Source organism: Tenrec ecaudatus, chromosome 10, assembly GCF_050624435.1.
Source record: "Tenrec ecaudatus isolate mTenEca1 chromosome 10, mTenEca1.hap1, whole genome shotgun sequence".
In the NCBI taxonomy this organism is placed as follows: Eukaryota; Metazoa; Chordata; class Mammalia; order Afrosoricida; family Tenrecidae; genus Tenrec; species Tenrec ecaudatus.
Window position 1 is genome coordinate 101,712,901 of NC_134539.1, and position 22,199 is coordinate 101,735,099.

The window sequence follows — 22,199 nt, forward strand, 5'->3', positions numbered from 1 at the left end:
AACCCCATATCAGGGCTGAGTGAGTCAGAATAGACTCAGCAAGTGGGTGGTGATAGATACACATCCGTACACCCATCACTCCCCACCTGCTGAGTTGATTCCCACCCTTAGTGGCCCTATGTAGGGTTTTTGAGGCACACACACACACACATAATCTCCATCCATATACATCAAAGTAAACTCACTGTCATCAAGTCCACTCCAGCTCACAGCAACCTTCCATAAGGTTTCGGAGGCTGTCGATTTTTGTGGGAGCAGACAACCTCAATTTCTCCCCAGGACAGGCTGGGGAGCTTGAACTACTTGAACTTGCAATCTGCAGTACAATACAGGACCCACTGTTTACCAGGACTGGTCACCTAGATGGAAGATAGCTGAGGATAGATAGATGCCTAGATATGTAGCTACATGCATAGATTAGATGATAGTAGATAAAAGTTATAACCTGAAGCCACTATCAGTGCTTAAAATGACAGTCCCTGTGGCATATCTAAAACGTGGAGGTGGGGGGGGGGTCTTTATGTCCTAGATATGGATAGCAGGCGTTTTCCACCTCCCAGTAAAGCAATACCACCAAGGAGGAGGCGACAGCTCTGCAGGTGCAGAGTAACTTTCCAGATGGGCCTGGGTTTGAGCTGGCCACAGTGGTTGAGCACAAAACAAGAAGTGTTAATTACTGGGGAGGGAGGCACATTTGGGCAGATTATTGAACTGCTTTCCTTGCCAGGTTCCAGAGGTAGGACCTCACTATGAAGGTTAGGATGGGCCAGTGAACTTGGGGCTGAAGCGCTGCTTGCCAGACCTAAGATTGTGTGCTGGTTTGAGTCCAACTGCGAGACACTTACTGTCTGGCCACTGGCCCCACAACACTCTTTGGCATTACACTAATCTGCTTCTTGCATTTCTGCCTGGCTTGGTGGTGCCATGGGCCAGGGTCAAACCCACCAGCCGCTCCAAGGGAGAACCATGAGGCAGTGTGGGCTCATGACGATTACTGTCTCAGAAAACCTACCTGGGGCCACCATGAGTGGGAACTGGCTCAGTGGCCATGGGTTGTCAGTACTGAAGTTTGGATCTACTTCTGCTGTAGAACCTTCTCACTGACATCGAGGCGATTCTGACTCCTAAGGACCCTATGGGACAGAGTGGAACTACCCTATGGGTTTCCATTTCCAAGGCTGTAACTCTTCATGGGAGTAGAGCATTGCATCTTTCTCCCACGGAGCAGCTGGTGGTTTCAAACTGCTAACCTGGCAGTTAGTAGACCTATGCATAACGCACTACTCCACGGCAGCTCCGACAGTGCAGGGTTTGTGCTTGACTGTTAATTGAAGCCCAAGCCCAGCTAGCACCACCACAGAATAAAGACCTAGCGAAATCCCTATGAAGCAGTCAAGAAACCCCTACTCTGGAACACAGGGCCTTGTCAGGAGCAGACTTAATTCACTGCCAATAGCTTTGTCTTTTTGGTGTTTTATTTTGTTTTGTTTTTATTTTACATGAGGAGGGGTGAAGGGAGGGGAGTTGCCCTTTTAGATAGATGTTTATGGTCCCCTACTGTTGGCGATACAGGTGCCCTGGTGGTGTAGTGGACGACCCTTTGGGCTGCTAATGGAAAGCCCAGCTCTTCTGTGGGAGAAAGCTAAGGCTTTCTATTCCTGTGAAGATTTACAGTCTCAGGAACCCAGAGAAGCCATTGCACCATGCTCTATGGGGTCTCTATGAGTCAGAATGGCCTCGTTGGCAGTGAGTGAGTCTGTTGGCCAGGCGGTTCTGAAACCATAATAACAATCTAATGTTTTCCCTGAATGGGGCTAACTGAAAGGGTAGGGAAGTTGGAGTAGAAAGGGGGAACTGATTACAAGGATCTACCTATAACCCCCTCCCTGGGGGCCGGACAACAGAAAAGTGGGTGAAGGGAGACGTCTGACAGTGTAAGACATGACAAAATAATAATAATTTATAAATTATCAAGGGTTCGTTTGGGAGAGAGGGCAGGGGGAGGGGAAAAATGAACAGCTGATACCAAGGGCGCAGGTAGAAAGCAAATGTTTTGAGAATGATGATGGCAACAAATGTACAAATGTGGTTGGCACAATGTATGGATGTATGGATTGTGATAACAGTTGTACGAGCCCCCAATAAAATAATTTAAAATAATCATCATCATAAAAAAGTTCAAGTCTACTCAGTGGTGCCTTGAAGAAAGGTCTGGCGATCTATTTCCTAAACATCAGCTATTGAAACCAGAATAGAGCAGGGCTCGCCCCTCACATGCACATGGTTGCCATTTGTCAAAGTCAACTGGAGAGCAACTGATCTTGATGAAATCATACTCATATCCACTGAAGGAGCCCTGGTGGTACAGTGGTTGAAGCATTCAGCTGCTAACCAAAAGGTCAGTGGTCAGAACCCACCAGTCACTCAGCTGGAGAAAGATGGGCAGCCGACATCCAGAAAGACTGGTGTTGTTAGGGGCCATGGAGTTGGTTCTGATCACAACAACCGTGTGTACAACGAAACTAAACACACCCCAGGCCCTCCCCATCTCACACTGAGCCCCTGGTTGCAGCCACTGCGTCAATCATCTTGTCAAAGGACTTCCTCTTTACCAAGTATCACGTCCTTCTACAGAGACTGCACTCTCCTGACAGCAGGTCCAAAATATCTAAGGCCAAGTTTTGCCATCCTTGCTTCTAAGGAGTATTCCGGCTGTACTTCTTCCAAGACAGATTTGTTTGTTCTTGTGTAATCCACGGTACTTTCGGTATTCTTCCCCTGCACCACAATTCAAATGCATTGATTCTTCTTGGTCTTCCTTATTCAATGTCCAACTTTCACATGCTCATGAGGCAATGAAAATACCATGGCTTGGGTCAGGTGCACCTTAGCCCCCAAAGTGACATCCTTGCTTTTCAACACTTACAAGAGGTCTTGTGTAGCACATTTCCACAATGTAATGTGCTGTTTCATAAATATTCCAAAACCCAAATTCATTGCCATTGATCTAGTCGATTCCAGCTCATAGTGGCCCTACAGGATGGAGGAGAACTGCCCTGTGGTTTTCCAAAGCTATAGCTCCTTGTTTTTCTTGTCTCCCCAAAGCCTTGGCTTCCTCCCCCATGGAGAGGCTGGTGGTTCCAAACTGCTGACCTTTGGTTCACAGCCCAACCTTGAAAACCCTGTGGGGCTTTTCTGTTGAGTCCTCTACCGTTGCTCTGGGTCCCCCTTGATGACAGCAGGTTTGAGGAAGTGGTTGGTATGGCCTGGGCCCAAAGGAAAAAGGGATTCCTGGTAGCACTGTTGGATACGCACTGCATTGCTAGCAAATTCAGCGGTTCAAGCCCACCAGCCACGCTGACGTATAAAGATCTAAATTCTCAGAAACGCTATAGGGTTTCTCTGGTTCAAAATCAACCCAATGGCAATGGGTTGGATCTGGGCGGATGAATGAATGAATGAAAGGTCACAGCTTGATACGTTCAATTGTCTCTTTACCTTCACTCTCCTAGTCAGATCTGGTCAACTGGACCTCTGCTGGTACTTTCGGGAATGCTCAGGGTCCCTGTGCTAAGGAAAGGGATCAGGGGAGGTGATCCTACTCCTGACTTAGCTGCTAGTCTCAGTACAGCTTCAGTCCCTCCCTCTTTCCAGACAAGAATGCCAAGGTCAGAACAGCGTGGGAGCAGAAGTGAAGCTGCAGCAGGGCAGGGCAGAGCTGGGCACCCTGCAGAGATTCTCCTCCGGAGGGACACTGATTAATTAACTAGACCGCTAATCAGACACTGAAGGGTCCACCAGGCGCCGACCGCACACGGAAGAGCACTTGTGCTCATTAGACAGTCGTCTCCAGGAAGAAGTGTCCTTTAAAAAAAAATACAAAACAGGAAAAAGCGCAGGGGGTGCAAAGTGTTGAGTCAGAGTGAAACGGGTTGTAGGTTCTTTGGATAAGGTCACATGGAGATGTGTGCTTTGCGGTTGAAACGGGAGAAGAGCCCATCAGAAGATGCCTGCCGACTACTCAGGAGCCCCCTCTTCTGGACACTTCTGGAACTACACTTTGTGTCAACCTCTGCCTCTCAATCCTCCCAAACCATTGTCAGTCCTAACCTTTTACATTAAGGCCAGAGTCTGAAAACTGATCTTGCTTCGCTGCCTACAGGATTAGATTCCTCTATTTGATATATGGAGGCGTTTAACATCCGGATGCAAAAATAGAATTAACTACAAGCGTTGGATACGGATATGGATGTGGTTGTTAATTACCGTGGACCTGGCTCCAAGTCACTGTGACCAAAGTGTGACAGGATGAGATGCCCCCCTGCGTGGGGTTCTTTTGGTGGTGGTTGGGGTGTCTGAGCCTATTGCGGCAGCCTCTATGTGCCTCCAACCCGAGGGACCCCACTTCCCGTGCAGTGATACGTTGGTCACGCTCAAACTCCAGAGTCGAACCGAAAATCCCACTTGAAAAAGCCTATTTGGGAGGAGAGTGACTTTTGCTGCCCTGGCTCATAGAGTGCTTCTGCTAGCGCAATCGAGCATTCATCGGATGCTGTTTTTGCACTTTATTTGCGTAAAATATCGTCTCTATGGCTGCAAAGAAAGTTAGCCACCCCAGCAGTAAAGCTAAGATGAACATCGAGAACCACGTTAGAGTAAGATTTTTTAAAGTCATGGCGAAATTGGAATCATCGCCGCTTGTCTGATTTGGTGGCTAAGTCGACAGTTTTTTTGGGGGGGGAGAAATTATTAAAGCAGTTAATGTAGCGAAAGGTGTGAAATCGTTAACCGCAAAACCAAGAACCCAGACCATGGAAGAGGTTGAAAAGTTACTGTTAATTCAGATAAGTCAGTAACAACTCAAATGTGATTGTGTATCCCAGACACGGATATACGAGGAGGCTCATAGTGAGTCCGCGAAAATCGCTGCGGGAGCGAGTGCTGAGCAGCGGAAGCAGTCAAAGCCAGTCCCGACCCGTTTGAAAACTGCAGAAAGAGAGCAGGCAGGCCCACGGCAGGCAAGCGTGCAAATAAGGATCGGGCCTATGCAGCCGTGGCGGAATTTTCTGGAGGCTCAGGGTTTTTATTCCCCAGCAAGTGTTCAACAGCCTCTGAAAACAGACCTTTATTTTGGGGGGGGGGGGCGGGAATGCACCATAGGACCTTCATTACTAAAGAGGTAAAGGCATCGCCAGGCCCCAAGCTTAAGAAAGATAGACATCTTCTGTCCTTGCGGTGGGATGCTAGTAGTGGGGATATTAAACTGAAGCCCCTGTTAGCGTGCCATTCCAAAAACCCAATTTTATTCACGGCATTGTGTTTTGATATTTAATGTACTGTGTTAATTGTGTTTAGATGTTTTAGGGCGGTATTTCGACAACCTAGGGCTAATTTTGTGTTAAACTCTTGAAAAAATGAATTTGCAAGTGTAATTTTTGGACCTCCGAACCCATTATTTGGTTTTCCATTATTTTTTTATGGGGAAAATATGGTCAGTGCTCGAACTGTTTAGTGATCAAACACAGGTTTGGAACCAATGGGTTCGATCACTGAGGGATCGCTATAGGATATTGCACAAGATTACATGGTGATCCACAGGTTCCAAGTGTTACACATCGAGGCCCGCTCAATGGTAACTAACAACAACAACTAAAAGCAATCACAGGTGTACTCAGAGGAAAGAACTTCAGGAATAAATCATTATATCTGAGCCCATCTTTTATTAAGCCATCAGCTGGCTGCAATTGGAAGGGTACACTCACTGGAACACAGTTTTAGATCCCGTTCTCTACCCAGCAAATCCTGAAGGCACTTCCAAGAGTTCTGAGTCCCCAAAACATCATTCCAGGGATGTGTTTTCAGTAGATTTGTTCATGGACACAAAATCAGGGAAACAAAGCTCACCACCATCAAGTGGATTCTGACTCATAACAACCCTATAAGACAGTGTAGACACGCCCCTGTGGATCTCCAAGACTCTGGCTCTCCACGGGAGTAGAAAGCCTCAGCTTTCTCTTGCGGAGGATCTAGTGGTTTTGAACTGCTGACCTTGAGGGGAGCAGCCCACTGTGTAACCTGCAGGGCTCCTCATGCTTCCAGGCACTGCTTTGGAAGGGACCTTTGAAAATTTGGTGAAAACTTCCATCATCCTTTCACCCCATTTTCCCACAGACTTTTTGGAAATGCTGTCAGAATTATTCTTGAGGGGAGTCCTGGTGGCACATGGGACGGGGACGGAGCTTGCTATGGGAGTTGTGAGAGTTACAGTCTCAGAAAATCACAGGGTCAGCTCTCCCCTGTCCTATAGGGTTGCTATGAGTCAGCAACAACTTGATGGCAGTGAGTTTGGTTTGGGGCTTTTACATTTCTGGAGTTAAGGCCCATCAAACCCATTCTCCTCACATGCTAACCAAGAGGCCATGGGACCCCCGTCCATCTCCTACACCTGCCCTATCCTCATCCTCTTTGCAGTCCAAGTCCTTATGTGACAATAAGAACCGCCACAAGAAGCCCAAGGACTCCAAGCCGAAGGTGAAGAAGCTCAAGTATCACCAGTACATCCCCCCGGACCAGAAGGCCGAGAAGTCGCCGCCCCCCATGGACTCGGCCTATGCGCGGCTGCTCCAGCAGCAGCAGCTCTTCCTGCAGCTCCAGATCCTCAGCCAGCAGCAGCAGCACCGCTTCCACTACCCTGGGGTCCACCCCGCCCAGCTCAAGTAAGTCAGCCAAAACCAAGGTAAGGGCCGGGGGCAGGCGGGGAGGGCTGTTCTCTGTTTGCAGCAGCCTGGCCAGCAAGTCTCATCTTACACCAGGTCCTCATCCCGTCCCGTCCGGCATGTTCACAATACGGTTCTGGTCAGAGGCCATGCAAACCTCTGTTGGTCCACAGGGCAGGGGGAGCATGCAAAGCCCTGACCCCGACAACAGGCCTCTTTGGGCGATGAGAACATGTGTCTGAGCATCGCCAAGCTGCCTGGTGGGACCCCGAGAGGTGAAACTGTGTATGTAGGCAATGTTAAACGTGTGAGCAATTCCAGCATCGGCCATGGGTCACAAATGGACTCTCCATCAAGCGTTCGGGAGGCCGCAAAGCTGAAGGCTATCCGCTTCCGAGACGGAAGGTGTCCGCTTCAGAGACTGACTTCTGAGCTCAGGGTTTGGTCACCCTGTCCTTGGGCAGAGTCTAAAGAAGGGGGTTGCAGCTATAAAGCAGGGGTGGGAGGCCTTCCCGCCCATACATAAGTGGTGTTGACAATTCTGCTGAGTGCTGAGAACAGCCTTTACCTGCTTTCCCAGTGCCGGGCACCTGCTAACCCATTCTGCACGCTGCCCTGCGCCAGTCCCCGCCGCTCCCTCTGGTCTTCCCCAAAGGAAGCTGAGATGCTACTTGCCACGCCCCCTCGCGCAGCCTGTCCTGTTTTCTTCACCCTACCCCCCTGCCCTTTGCCAGAAATTCATTTCTGATCCGGCTCCCCATGAAAGCTTAGCTCACATGGCTCTGACAATATTTCAAGGATCTTTTGGTCTGTCTGTTTTTCAGGGAAACGAATGAACAGATGGTCAGAAATCCCAACACTTCTTCAACACCGCTAAGCAACACTCCTTTGTCCCCTGTCAAAAATAATTTTTCTGGACAAACTGGCATTTCGTCTCTCAAGCCAGGCCCACTCCCGTCAAACCTGGATGATCTCAAGGTACAGGATTGGACATGGCTTTTCTTTTGCTACGAAACGTAGTCATACGTGGTCTGCAAGCTCAATGCCAACCGATTTCTCAAGTAAAACGTGGGAGGTGTGAAGTGTTGAGTGAGACTCACGTGGGTAGCAGAACTTTCTGCCGTTGTGGATGAGAACCCCCTCTGAGCAGCAGACACCCGCCACCCCCAAGCACCCCCACCACACACACATATACACAGCCTCACACCCCTCCTCTTACTGGCTAGGCCACTTTGGGCTGGTTTCCGACGTTTGCTGAATCTCAGATTCCTCATTGGCAAAACAGGTTCTTAGGAGAATTAAATAGAGTCACAGATATGAAAGAGCTTAGCACGGAAAGTGCATGCTCTGTAATTGTGAGACAGACGTTTCCAGAATTCTTTAAGTCAGGGGAGCCTTTCCATGCTGGGCTTTTACCAATCTCTGGTGAAACGAGAAAAGCAAAACCGATGTCCAACGCTTTGGAGAAAGCTACGAGTTGCTGCATACATCACCTTGTTTCAGAATGTATTTCCATCCTATGGTTTTACAGTGTATTTCATTGTGGTATTAGATGTTTACCATAAAGTTTTAGCTGTTTTAAAAAACAACTTTTTAATTCAGGATTAGGTGAAGGCATACAGAGAATATCGAGTTTCTACCCAAGCATTCATTTTGTTTCGTATCGATTCCAATCCCCACCATGTAATGTCTGCCTTTGCTCTCATTGCTTTGTGTTGACCTCCCTCTTCTGTATCTTGCTTGTCCCTTCACCCAAATTTATAGATGTCTGCAGTCTGATTCGTAAGAGCCCTGGTGATATAGTTATTCACTGGGCTGCTTAATCCAAAAGGCAGCAGTTCAAACCCACCAGTAACTTCTGCTTCTATAAAGATTTGCAGTCTTGAAAACCCTAAGAGACAGTTCGACTCTACCCTATGCACTATAGGATCACTGTGAGTCAGAATTGACTCAATGTGCAATAGTTAGTACCATTTACTTCCCTTCCCAGTCTCCCTTAATAATCATCATAGAATGTTTCTTTAAGCATGAAAACCTTTTACGGCTATTTAAATAGTGGTCTCATATTTACCCCATTGTAATTGACTGATATCCCTCAGCATAATTTCCTTCAGGTTTATCTGTGGTATAAGGTGTTTTGTGGGGTCGTCATTATTCTTTAACATTGCATAGTATTCCAATGAATATACACCTAATTTGATTTATCCTTTCATCTATTGATGGGCATCTAGGATGGTCTCATCTTATGGCTGTTGTGAATAGTGCTCTGATAATCGTGGATGCACATATACTTTTTCATGTTACAGCTTTTATTTCTTTGAGATATATACCAAGTATGTATCATAAGGTATTTATAGTTCCAGCTTTTTAAGAAAGCACCATACCATCTTCCACGGTGGTTATACCTTTTTTTTTTTAGCCCTACCAACAGTGTAGGAAGATTCTAGTCTCTTCACACTTTTGCCCAAATTTGTTTCCTCTTTTCTCTCTTTTTAAACTCCCCTAATAATGTTGGACAGGAACCCAGGTGGTGTAGTGGTTGTGCCTTGGGCTGCTAACCTCATAGTGAGAAGTTCAAAACCACTAATCTCTCCCCGGGGGGGGGGGGGGAAGAGGCTTTCTATACCTGTAATGTGTAATGTGTTAGAGTCTCAGAAACTCACAGGAGCACTTCTACCCTGCCCTATGAGGTCACTGTCAGTTGTCATGGATGTGATGGCAGTAATGTTGGGGTGTGATGAGATCTCATTGTTTTCAGTTGCATCTTTCTTTTGGCTCATGATTGTGAGCATTTTTTTTTTCATGTTTATTTACAATCTGAATGACTTCTTTGGTGAACGCTCTTCATTTTTCTCTGCCCAATTTTTAATTGGATCATATATCCTTGTTAAAGTGTTGAAGTTTTCTATAAGTGTTAGAGATTCATTCCTTGTTCTATATGCCATTGCCAAAAATATATATTTCCCAGTCTAAGAATTCTCTCAATACTCTTTTGGCAAAAAATTATGCATATGACTCTAAATTTTAGGAGGCCCCAGTCATCTAGTTTGTCTCCTGCTGTTTGTGTGTCTCCAGTTATGTTTGATAGAGTATTAATAGCAAGTATTAGGCTCCTAAGTTTGTCCCTATATTTTCATTGATGTTCTGAATAGGTTCAGACTTTCCATTTAGGGCTTTGATTCATCTTAAGTTCATTTTTTATATGGAATGAGATCAGGGTCCTCTTTCATTGTCCTGCAAAAGGAGAAACAGCCGCGTCAACACCATTTGTTAAAGGAGCTATCTTCTCCCTCGTTTACTGTGCTTCCACCCTCTGTCTCAGATCAGCTGATCACAAGTGAATGAATGTGCTTCAGGATTCACACTTCTGTTCCATTGGTCTGTATGTCTGTTGGTGAAACAGTTCCAGGCTGGTCAGAAATCAGGGAATGAGGGATCTCCTACTTCACCCGTCTTTCTTAGCAGTGCTTGACTTATCCAGAGTCTCTTTCCTTTCCATATAAAGTTCATGATCGGTTTTTCCATCTCGTAAAAGAATAATGTTGGATTCTTTATTGGGATTGCATTCTATTTATAGATTGCTTTCGGTTGTGTTGATATTTTCACAGTGTTAAGTCTTCTTTTCCATGAGTATGGTATGTTCTTCCATTTATATATTATATCTATTCTTCTGTTTTTGTAGATATCTTTTCTGACTGTAGTATTTTGTAGTTTTCTTGTACGGATTCTTTTAAAAAAATTATGTTATGTGTATCAAAATTTTATTATGTTCCCATTTTCAGGTAAAGATTTGAAAACCCATATCCTAATTCGTATAGCTATTGCTTTCTTAATTAAAATTTTGTGTTTTCAGTGAAAATGTACACCACATATTAGGTTTTAATTTAACAATTTCTGTACAATGTGTTCAGTGACATTGGTTAATTTTTTTCAATCCAAAAGAAAGCAAAATAATTAAAAATAGAACAAATTAGAATGGGTTAAGCCAGAAAACAAATAATAAGGTGATAGATTTGAACGTAGCTATGTCTGCAATAATTCACTTTCAGGCATACTCTGTCAGTGCATAGAGCTTTTCACGTGCCCGGTCAATGATCCGAGAGTATTCAACGGCGGCTCATTCCTCGTGGGCTCTCCGGAAATGGATTTTGCATTTTCGTTATCGCCCATAGACTTCTGAAAATTGAGTGTCAGAATTTAAGCTCTAATGCTTTTTCTTCCCCTGATGTCGGATGGTGTTCTTTGTATAGGTCATTTGTGCCTCTCATTAGATGTATTCCTAAATCAGATTGCTCTGAGGGGAAATTGAATTTATGGCAGTAGGTGTTTGTGTGTGTGTTTGTTTTCTTGCTTGCTTACTTGCTTTTTAGCTCATCTGTTGGGTGAATATTGCACGTAGTACTAACATATTTCTTTTTAGAGATATTCTTGCTAAAATAACAGAATCTGACTGACTTTTGTATGCTGATCTTGTACCCTTCCATTTGTGGAATTTTTCAGTTAGTGCCCCCTGAGACTTCCAACACAAAATCGAATGGGAGGGATGGCAAAGGGTATTCCTTTCTGGTTCCCACTTGCACCAGCAACATTTCGGTTTCTCTCCATGGAGAATAATGTTGGCGAGTGGTTTTGTTGTTCCTTACATAATGCTTAGGGGGTTCCTTTCCACTCACTCTTTTTTGATGAGTGTTTTTTTATCAGGAATGGGTGTTAGATTTTATCAATACCTTTTCTGCACAGTAGATATGATCATGTGGCTCCTATCCTTCATTTGATTTCTATAAGGGATTTTATTGTATGTTTTTCTAATGTCAAGCCATCCTTGCACACCTGATATAAATCCCTCTTGGTCATGATGTATTGTGTTTGCTTCTATGCTGTTCTATTTTATTAGCTAAATTTTTGTTGGGAATTTTTTACAGCTATGTTCATAATGGATATTGGTCTATAATTTTTAGTGATGTTTTGCCTAGTTTTGATATCAGACTTATATTTACTTCATAAAATTAGTTCAGAAGTTTTCCATCCCTTTCTGTACTATGAAATCATCTCAACAGAATTGACATCATTTCTTCTGTATTTTTGTTGAGTTTCTTTCTGGTTGTTCCTGTTCTTCATCAAAGGCAGTGTATAAAAGTCTTCTGTAATTCTATGGCTTTCTATTTCTTGCCTCACTTCTGTGAGTGTTTTATTTATATATTTTGATGTTATTTTATTGGGTGCATAGATATTTATTATTATTATTATGTCTTCCTGTTCAATTGGCCCTTTAGTCATTGTTCTCACTTGTTTCTTATGCAGGGATTTTGTTTTTCTGGGGGTAGAGCTACCTCAACATCTGTTTCATCAGAAATAAATTTTTTTGATCCTGGTCTTTCTTTATTGCCCTTGTTATACATTTTTTTCTAACTTTTGATTTTTTTGTCTTTTTTGTCTTTGTGTCTAAGGTGTGTCACTAGTAGACAGCATATTGATGGTTCCAGTTTTCTTAATAATTTTGATATTCTCTCTCTCTTGGTTGGTGCATGTATTCATTTACATTTGGTGTAATTATTAAGAGGTTTGTTGCTGTCATTTTGCTGTGTGTGTGTGTGTGTGTGTGTGTGTGTGATGCCGCTGGTTTCTTTCATTGACAAAATTTCTGTGCTGTGATTTTTTGTTTGTTTGTGGGTTCTCTTATTATTTCCTTTGTTGCTATTGTTTTAGTACTTATTAAATATTTACTAATTTTATTTTGTTAGTCTGTTGAGAAACATTCATTTTCTTAGGAGTTGCCTTGTAATGTATTCATTTCTTCCCAAGTTTGAAACAGATTGCTGTATCTTGAAATTGATTTGACTTCCTCTCCCTTTAAAAGTTCTATAACTACACTATGCCCCCTTTTTACTTTCTAATTCTCTTTGTTTACAATTGATATCTCTGGGACCCTCTTTTTAGTCATTTTAACCATTTTTGAGTGAATAATCAGTGACATTAATTCCATTCACAGTATTGTACACTTACTGCTATTTATTTTTGAAACATTTTCATCACTTTTAGCCGCAACTTCAGTACCCCTTAAGCAATATGTCCTCTTTCTCTAATTCCCCATAGCCCCTGGCAATCTGTAACTAACTTTCTGGCTCTATGAATCTGTGTGTTCTGTATATATAAGGGGTATCATACAATATTTGCCCTTTTGTAATTGATTTACTTTGTTCAGTATTATATTTTCAGTGTTACCTATGTCACTATTGATTGAATTTTCATTTCTCTGTATGGCTGAGTAGTATTCTATTGCATGATATACTACATTTTGTTTATCTATTCATTCATCTGTTAATGGACACTCAAGTTGTTTCCACCCTTAGGCTTTTAAAAATAATGTTGTATTGAACTCTGGTATACAAGCATTTGTTTGCATCCCCATTTTCACTTCTTTTTGGTGTGTACCTAAGAGTGGAATTGCTGAATCCTTTTTTGGTAATTTTTTGTTTAGTTTCTTGATTTCTTCCTATGTTTTTGAATGTTAAAATATCATTTCCACTAGGATGGTAGTAATGGAAGTTGAATTTTACAAAGAGTTTTATTTTATTCTATTTAAATACTCTTATTTAACAAGATATAATATAGATCGTCCATATTTATAATATAACTTAAGACAATGCACTGTTGTATAAAGTCCCCAAATCTTGGATCTTCTTCCCTGAAAGATAGTAAGGCAGAAGTGGTGTGTGTGTGTGTGTGTGTGTGTGTGTGTGTGTGTGTGTGTGTTCATTATACACTCTCCTTCACAGAACCACACGGATTTCAGATCACTGGCAAAACCAAACATACTTTAAGCTTTGAGGTAATTCTGGTGTGTTTCAATGCAGTCCTCAGGACTGCCATATTTATTTATCCATTGTTCACAAAGGAACTGAACGACATTAAAGATGGTCTTCGACATCTTTAATTCAGTACTCTCAATTCCTCACAGCATTCTGAGGAATACGCTGTTTCCACCCCCCCTTGTTGTTCACTGCCATAAATCCTGTCTCCAGCTCATTCCGACTCTGTGCACAACAGAATGGAATGCTACTTAATCTTGTTGCTGTCCTCATGGTCTGTTTAAGATCAGATCAGACCATTGTAATTAACAGGGCTCTCATTGGCTGGTTTGCAAAAATAGATTTCCAGGCCTTTGCACTTAGTGTGGAGGCTCTGCTGAAATCTGTGCAGCATCACAGCTAAATATGAACCTCTATTGACAGACGGTTAGTGGTTGTGCAAATGGCCTTGATTTTTCCCCGAATGAACTAACTCCTAAAGCAACCTATAACTCTCATCATGCCAATCAAATGACCTGCCTTGTCCCTCATTGTCACCCTCATTCCCATTCTCATTCTTCCCTCCTCATTTCATTTCAAGGAAAGATAAACCTTAGATTTTTTTTCTTTCAAATTTAAGATCATTATACAGTTGTGAAGTGCCAAGACCAGCAAATTAGACAGGTCTTGGGTCCTAATGGGAAAGATTCCTTCTCAGTTCCTTCCACGGGGGCCATAAAAGCTTACATTTCACTAGTTTGTTTCAATTTGGCTTCCATGTACTGATAAGAAGCCAAGTTCACCGTCACAAGAGAGAAGTGGCAGATCACCCATCCTCCACTCCACAAATCATAAGTCCATCCAGATAAAAGCAGACTATTTCTCATGGGTGTCTTGGGGTATGAAGCCCAAAGATGACCCACCCCAGTGGTGAGTTTGGGTCCAGACACGATGACACCTTTTCTCAGAACCTGCACGGGTACAGCCTTCTCTGTGCACATGCTCAGAATTTGGCTAGAATTACATTATACTAAGTAGCATAAGGAGATGATGGTAAATAGTGGCTATAGCTACTTTTTTCCCCAGCATAAACCTTCAGTCAACCTTAGGGACATGTGTGATCCAATAGTGCAATTCTAGCTTTCCAGCCATGAGACCTGGGTTCAGTTATCAATTCATGTCCTGCACATCTACCACCGCCCATCTGCTAATGGAGCCAGGTGTATTGCTTTGATACCAAACAGGTTTCAGCAGATTTTTCCAGACTAAGGCTAGGAAGAAAGACCTAGCAATCTACTCCCAACAGCCAGCCAGGGAAACCCCTATAGATCATAATGGTCCAATGCCCAAGTGATGATGCAGATGATATAGAACCAGGCCTTTGCTACATTATCAAGGATACCACCATGAGTTACGGGCTAACATGACAGCAACTAACAACATCAGTCAGCCATTCTGTGGAGATTTTGCTTTAATTCTCACCTTGCAGGTACAATTTTAATTCCCAATTTAAAAATGACAATCATTTCAAAGCCTTTGTTATTGCCATTGGAGAGGAGGATGGAAAAGGAGAGACAGAGAGAGAAACCTTCCTAAGTCTGACTGCTCCCTGGAGAGATGCAAAGAGGGGTCGGCTGAGTGGGACCAAGGATGGAGATGGAAGGTGGGATGAAGAAAGGATTTGAAAGGGTAGCTCACCCCATTTTGGAAAGTTGAGCCTCAGGCACCAAGAGAAAGTACCTAGCAAGTTACTCAGTTTGAAATATGCCCATCTAGATCATCGTGAATGTACTATCAGGGATAGGAATATACACTGTAGACTGTGTGCGTCATGGGGAGGACACAGCGAGGGGTGAATAAGTTTGAAGAGAAGTGGAAAGAGTAGAAAGTAAGAGAGAAGAGGGGAAAGAGAGAGGGAAGATGAACTAACACGGCAAATGATGAGAAAAGGAAAAATAAGAGGAATTCAACTGACAAAAAATGTTTTCTCTTTTTTTCTCTCTTTCTTCCTAAAAATCATTTTTATTGAGGGCTCACACAGCTCTTATCACAATCCATACATACATCCATTGTGTCGAGCACATTTGTACATTGGTTGCCATCATCATTATCAAAACAGAAATATTACATTCTAAATAATGTGACCCATAGATAACCATGGTTAACATTTTAGTATAGATTTATCAAGATAATTTCATATGTGAACACATGCCTCAGTACATTTATATGTTCTTGAGAAACAGAATAAATGCAAACTTTTTATCACTTAATAATAATCCATAAATATTATTCATTATTCTATATATTTATGTCATCGGTTTATTGTTATTATTATTATTAATCATTTTATTGGGGTCCTTTTACAAGTCTTTTAATGATCCATCATTCAATTGTATTAATCACACTGGAACATATGTTGCCATCAATTTTTCCAAAACATTTTCTATCTGCTTGAGCCCTTGGTATCAGCTCTTCTTTTTTCCCTTTTTCCCCCTTCCTTCCCCTCCTTCCCACATGATAATTTGTCCATATTTTTTTCGTGTCTTACACTGACCAATGTCTCCCTTCACACACTTTTCTGTTGTCCATCCCCCCAGGGAGAGGGTTATATGTAGATCATTGCGATCGGTTCCTCCTTTCTCCTCCTACCTTTCCCTTACCTTCTTGGTATCACGAGTCTCATTATTGGTCCTGAGGAGTTTATCTGTCCTGGATTCCTTGTGTTTCCAGCTCTTATCTGTACCAGTGGACATCCTCTGGTCTACCTGGATTTGTAAGGTAGAATTAGGATCATGATAGTTGTGGGTAAGAAGCATTAAAGAACTAGAGGAAGGTTGTGTGTTTCATTGGTGCTATACTACACCCTGACTGGCTCATCTCCTCCCCAAGACCCTTCTGTAAGGGGACGTCCAGCTGCCTACTGATGGACTCTGGATCCCCATTCCACACTCCCCCTCATTCACAATGATATGATTTTTTGTTCTGGGTCTTTGATGCCTGATACCTGATCCTATCAATACCTCATGATCACACACGCTGGTGTGCTTCATCCATTTGGGATTTGTTGCTTCTAGGCTAATTAATGGCTGCTTGTTTATCTTCAAGCCTTCAAGACGCCAGATGCTATATCTTTTGATAGCCAGGCACCATCTGCTTTCTCACCACATTTGCTAATGCACCCACTTTGTCTTCAGCGATCATTTGGGGAAGGTGAACATCATGGAATGCCAGGTTAATAGAACAAAGTGTTCTCGCATTGAGGGAGTACTTAAGTAGAGACTCAATGTCCATCTGCTACCTTAATACTAAACCTATAAATATATGTACATTGATCTATTTCCTCATCACATATTAATATTTGTACATATGTACATGCCTGTATTTAGACCTCTATAAATGTCCTTTACCTCCTAGTTCTTTCCTCTATTTATTTTTACTTTCCGCTTGGCCCACTATCATGTTCAGCCTTCATTTAGGTTTCAGTGATTCCTCTCAGTTACATTGCTCTTGATCCAAAAAATAAATGTAAGGTACGGTAAGGTAATAGAGCTGACATTTTCCAGGAACGTTCATGTGTTTTTACACAGGAGAACAAAGCATGAAGCATTGAGGAAAGGGTTTGGTTTTCATTACGTGTTGCCATCAAGGGGACTCTGACGGAATGCGACGTTTTGTACGCAGGAAGGAAACGTTGCCCGGGCTGCATTGTCCTCGCATGTGCTGGCATGTTTGGGTCCGTTGTTGCAGCTACTGTGCTGTTCTGTGTCCTGGAGGATCTCCTGCACCCGCCCTCCCTGGCCCCTAGCAATTGGTCCCTCCTTCCCTGTGGCGTGTCCAAACCAACCAAGTTGGGTCATGTTTTCTTGTGCTCCACGGGTTTTCATTGGCTCGTTTTCAGAAGGGGATCACCATTCCTTTCTTGCCAGTCAGCCATAGGCTGGAAGCTTCGTTGAAATCTGACCCTCCAAAGAAACCAACCTCACTGTCGTAGAGTCGATTCCAACTCATGGTGACCCTATAGGACAGAGTAGAACCAGCCCTGTGAGTCTCCCAGGCTGCAGATATCTTTCTCATAACAGACTTGAATTGTTGACCTTGTGGTTCACCACTCAATGCATACCCCACTATGCATACCCCACTGTGCATACCCCACTGTGCATACCCTACTATGCAACTCAACCTTCTTGGTGACCTTACTGGTATTTAACAGAACTAGTGGGGTGGCTTCCAACATAAGAGCAACATGCAAGCTGCCACAATAAAACAAACTGGCAGCATTCCATTTAAGGTACTAATACATATCTCCCAGCTGTCTCTGGGGGTTGCACATGGATTGCACATGACCCTAAAGGTGAGCGGTTTGAACTCATCCGGAGGAGCCTCAGAAGACACCCTTCCAAAAGGTCACAGTTATGAGAGGCCTGGAAAGCTGTTTTGCTCTGTACTCGTGGAGTACATGGAATCCACTTGGTGGCAACTAGCCATAAGTGATATCATAGTAGATGCATTTAGGATTATTTCTTAGATTGTTGTTTACAATTGGAGTGAGAAGAGAGAAAGAATGAGATAGAGAATGAGGGAAATTTTCAAGAGAGCTTGAGAAGAAAGGTTTAGAATTGAGAGAATAATACAATAATTGGATATTGAGAAACAGTGGACTAATTCTGTTTTCTGTTGTTTGGGGTTGGGAGTGGGGTGTTAGCTGTGATGATATTTTTGTAGCTCTGTTTGGAAAGAGAGCACTTGTCATTTGGGAGTCATGGTGACACAGTGGGAGACACAGTGCACTATGAACTGCAAACTCGAGCCCACCAACTGCTCCCAGGGAGAAAACCGAGGCTTTCTGCTCCTGAGAAGCTTCACAGCTTCTGAAACCCACCAAGGGAGTTGTCCCCTTTCCAGTAGGGTCAATATGAGCCAGGATTGATTCAGTGGCAGTGAACTTGATTTGGGATTTTTGATCTTTTAATTATAGGCACTGAAATATTTACAGATGAAATTATATATTTGCTTCACAATCATTCAGGGAAAGTAGAAGGGAGTAGCCAGTGGGCATATAACGAAACAAAATTTGGTATGAGATGATAATTACTGAAGCTCATTTATAAGTATATGGGGTTCAATGTAATTTTATTCCACTTTTGTGTACATTTTACATTTCCTATAGTAAACCATTTGTAAGGGGTTTAATGATTACAACACTGTTACACTTAGGACACATATATGCAAACCTTTGTCCCAAACAATCCAAAATTGAATTCTGCAAGTATTCATTTTATTTTAGAATATGAGCTGCATTATTTAATAGCGTAGCTTAAATTATTCAGTTGCAGAATGGATTCTAAAAATAAATGCAGAGCTCATTAATTTTAAGTAATTCAAAATTAAAACAATAATGAGTTGTCATTTTTTCACTTTCTCAAACCAGTAATCCAAAAGAAAATGTTAAAACAATATTTGCAAGGCCATTGGGTGAATCACGAATCTATTCCTTGTGATAGTATAAATTGACACAGCCTTTTCAAAATAACTTTTAGCTGATAATAAAATTTTGTGTATTTTATTATACCAATTTTCAATATTCAAAATTGAAAAACTATGAAGCTTATAGAAAAGTAAACTTTTTACAAAGATAATTAAAATCAATGACTTAGCACTTAGAGATAGCATTACACATTACATTTCTTCCTGGTCTTTTAAAATGCATAGGAACACAATGTGGTTTTAAAATAATTACTCATTCATACAGTTGTGGCATGCTGTTTTGTGTTGAGCATACCATGAACATTTTTCATAGCTTTTAATATGAAATAAACTTTTAATTCTTAAAATAGCATACCATTCCACCATCTTCATAATATCCCACTATTAGTTCAGTTGCTTTCAAATTTTTGCTATCAAAATTAAAATTTCAGTGCCCTTCATTTTATATAAATTCATTAATTTATCTGATTATTTCCTGAGACTAAATACATAGGGATGAAATTCCTGGACACAAAAATATGAATATTTTTAACGTTCTTGATCCATACTGCCATATTTCTTCCCTGGAATTTAATACCAGGGTTCTCCCTGGTGACAGTGAGGGTTGCCTGGACTGCTAACTGCAAGGTTTCTAGCAAATCCCCCACCTACTCCACCAGCTAGGGGTTCAAACCCACCAGGTAATCCAAGGAGAAAGATGGGGTTGTCCGCTTCTGTAAACGCATGCCATTTCATCAGCCCTGTAGAGGGTCACTGAGTTGCACCTGAGGCCGTGTGTGCTCCAGCCTTGCTTCTTGATCATTGGTGAGGACACACAAAATCACCTGGGGCTCTGGTTCAACTGCAGATTGGTATCCAGTACATCTGAGAGTCTCCGTTACTAACGAGATCCCAATGGTGGAGATGCGTTCACATTTGGCTGCTAACAGCAAAGCCAGCAGCTTGAAACCACCATTTTTCTTAATTTTTTTCAGTCCGGTGAAAAATGTATTTGTTTTAATGAATTTATTGAGTAATAAAGTTTACAAATTTACATACAGATCATAAAATTTAAGATTAGCATTCTTTTATTTTTAATCATTTTATTAAGGGCTCATACAACTCTTATCACGATCCATACATACATCAATTGTGTAAAGCACATTTGAACATCCATTGTCCTCATCATTCTCAAAACATTTGCTCTCCACCCAAGCCCCTGGCATCAGTTCCTCATTTTCCCCTCCCTCCCTGTTACCCCCTCCCGCATCAACTCTGGATAATTTACAAATTATTATTTTGTCATATCTTGCACTGTCTAATGTTTCCCTTCGCCCACTTTTCTGTTGTACATCCCCCAGGGAGGAAGTCACATGTAGATCCTGTAATTGGTTCCCCCTTTCCACCCCACCCTCCCAGTATCATCACTGGTCCTGAAGGGATCATCGCTCTAGATTCACTGTGTTTCCAGTTCTCATCTGTACCAGTGTACATCCTCTGGTCTAGCCAGAATTGTAAGGTAGAATTGGGATCATGATAGTGGGTGGGGAGGAAGCATTTGGGAACTAGAAGAAAGTTGTATGTTTCATATGTGGACACATGTCTCAGTACAACATTTATATGTCCTTGAAAAACAAGAAATGCAAACTTTTTAAAACTTAATAATAAGCCTTAAATATTATTCATTATTCTATATATTTATGTCATCAGTTTATTTTTATTATTTTTATTAGTCATTTTATTGGGGTCCTTTTACAAATCTTTTAACAATCCATAATTCAATTGTAGTAATCACACTGGAACATATGTTTCCATCAATTTTTCCAAAACATTTTCTATCTGCTTGAGTCCTTGGTAGCAGCTCCTCTTTTTACCCCCACACACAGTCACCTCATGAATCCTTGATAATTATATATTATTATTGTTATTTCATATTTTACACTGTCCATTGTCTCCCTTCACCCACATTCTGTTATTTGTTGCCCCTTTCTCCCCCGTCCCCCTCTCCACCATCCATTCCCCTTTCCTCATGCTATCACTACTCCCACTCCTGTTCCCGAGGGGGTTATCTGTCCAGGATTCCCTGTGTCGAGAGCTCTTAGCTGTACCAGTGTGTGTACTCCAGTCTAGTATGTCATCAGTTGGATATATTTGTATTCCATCATTTGAATGCCCAAACCCATTCATTGCTGTCACGTTGGCTCGTCTATAGAATAAGGCCCACAGAGCAACTGATGGCTTTGAACCACTGATGTTTAGGTCAGTAGCAAGCACTTTAACCTCTGGGCCTCCAGAGTTCTTTCACCTGCATGCACTACAGTCTGGAAAACCCTATGTAGGGCTGCTATGAATTGGTACAAAATACTTACTTACATAGCACTCGAGCTATAGAAATGTTAAACCCTTCTCATTCTCACAAACATGTCTAAGGTCAGTGTTCTTATTCAAAGCATCAAGTTAGTAAGAGGCAGGTCCAAAGTTTGAATTGACATCATTAATCACCCACAAGGCTATCTTCCAACCAGTGATGGCTATCCACCCCAGTCATTGCAATCAGGACACAAATGTTCATTTTGGGCAGCGTTTCTCCCAATGTGTTCTGGCAGCACCTTGAATTAGTAAGACATGCACAATCTCAGTCTCCACCTCTCACTGCCTTCAAGTCAACCCCACTCATAGCGACCCTATAGGGATGATCAGAACTTCCCCCACTAGGTTTCTGAGACTATAACTCTTTCTGGGAGTAGGCAGCTTTACCTTTCTCCTGGTAAATTTGAACCACTGAGTAACCCAACTGGCAAGCAACTACACCCCTGAGGCTCTTTCAGTCTCCACATCGGCCTAGGTACTTGGATACTCAGGTGAGCTCCATCATGCATGTTGTCACATGTCCTCCCAAAGAAGACAGTGTGTGGAAAAGGCACTCATTCTGGATCCAGAAGTCTAAGATCTCAACTCTTCTTTGGGATGACTGGTTTGAGATTGTGGGTGTAAACCCAGACCGATGTTGGTTTTCCTGTCTCTAAAATGGGGACAAGGACCTGGGATGGAAGCTGGAAGGAGTGGACTCAGTGGTTTATCGTTGATTCAAGCCCTACATTTCTATCATTCCGTCACACATGGGTGATCACCATGAGTCAGAAGCAAGTGTGTAACCAAGGAAAAGTCCTTCTGTGGTGCCAATGGTCAAGCCCTTGGCGGTTAACTGAGAGGCTGGAAGTTTATGCCCACC

The 22,199-nt window shown here is 42.4% G+C and overlaps 1 protein-coding gene across 2 annotated transcripts in view; it reads left to right on the plus strand.

Moving 5' to 3' along the window:
• MYOCD (myocardin) overlaps positions 1-22,199 on the plus strand; it is a 71,401-nt gene that overhangs the window by 34,055 nt on the left and 15,147 nt on the right. For both annotated transcript variants that reach the window (XM_075559177.1, XM_075559176.1), the window contains exons 5-6: positions 6,472-6,716; positions 7,541-7,694. In XM_075559177.1, coding sequence (XP_075415292.1) covers positions 6,472-6,716; positions 7,541-7,694 — 399 coding nt within the window. The remainder of the gene's footprint in view (positions 1-6,471; positions 6,717-7,540; positions 7,695-22,199) is intronic.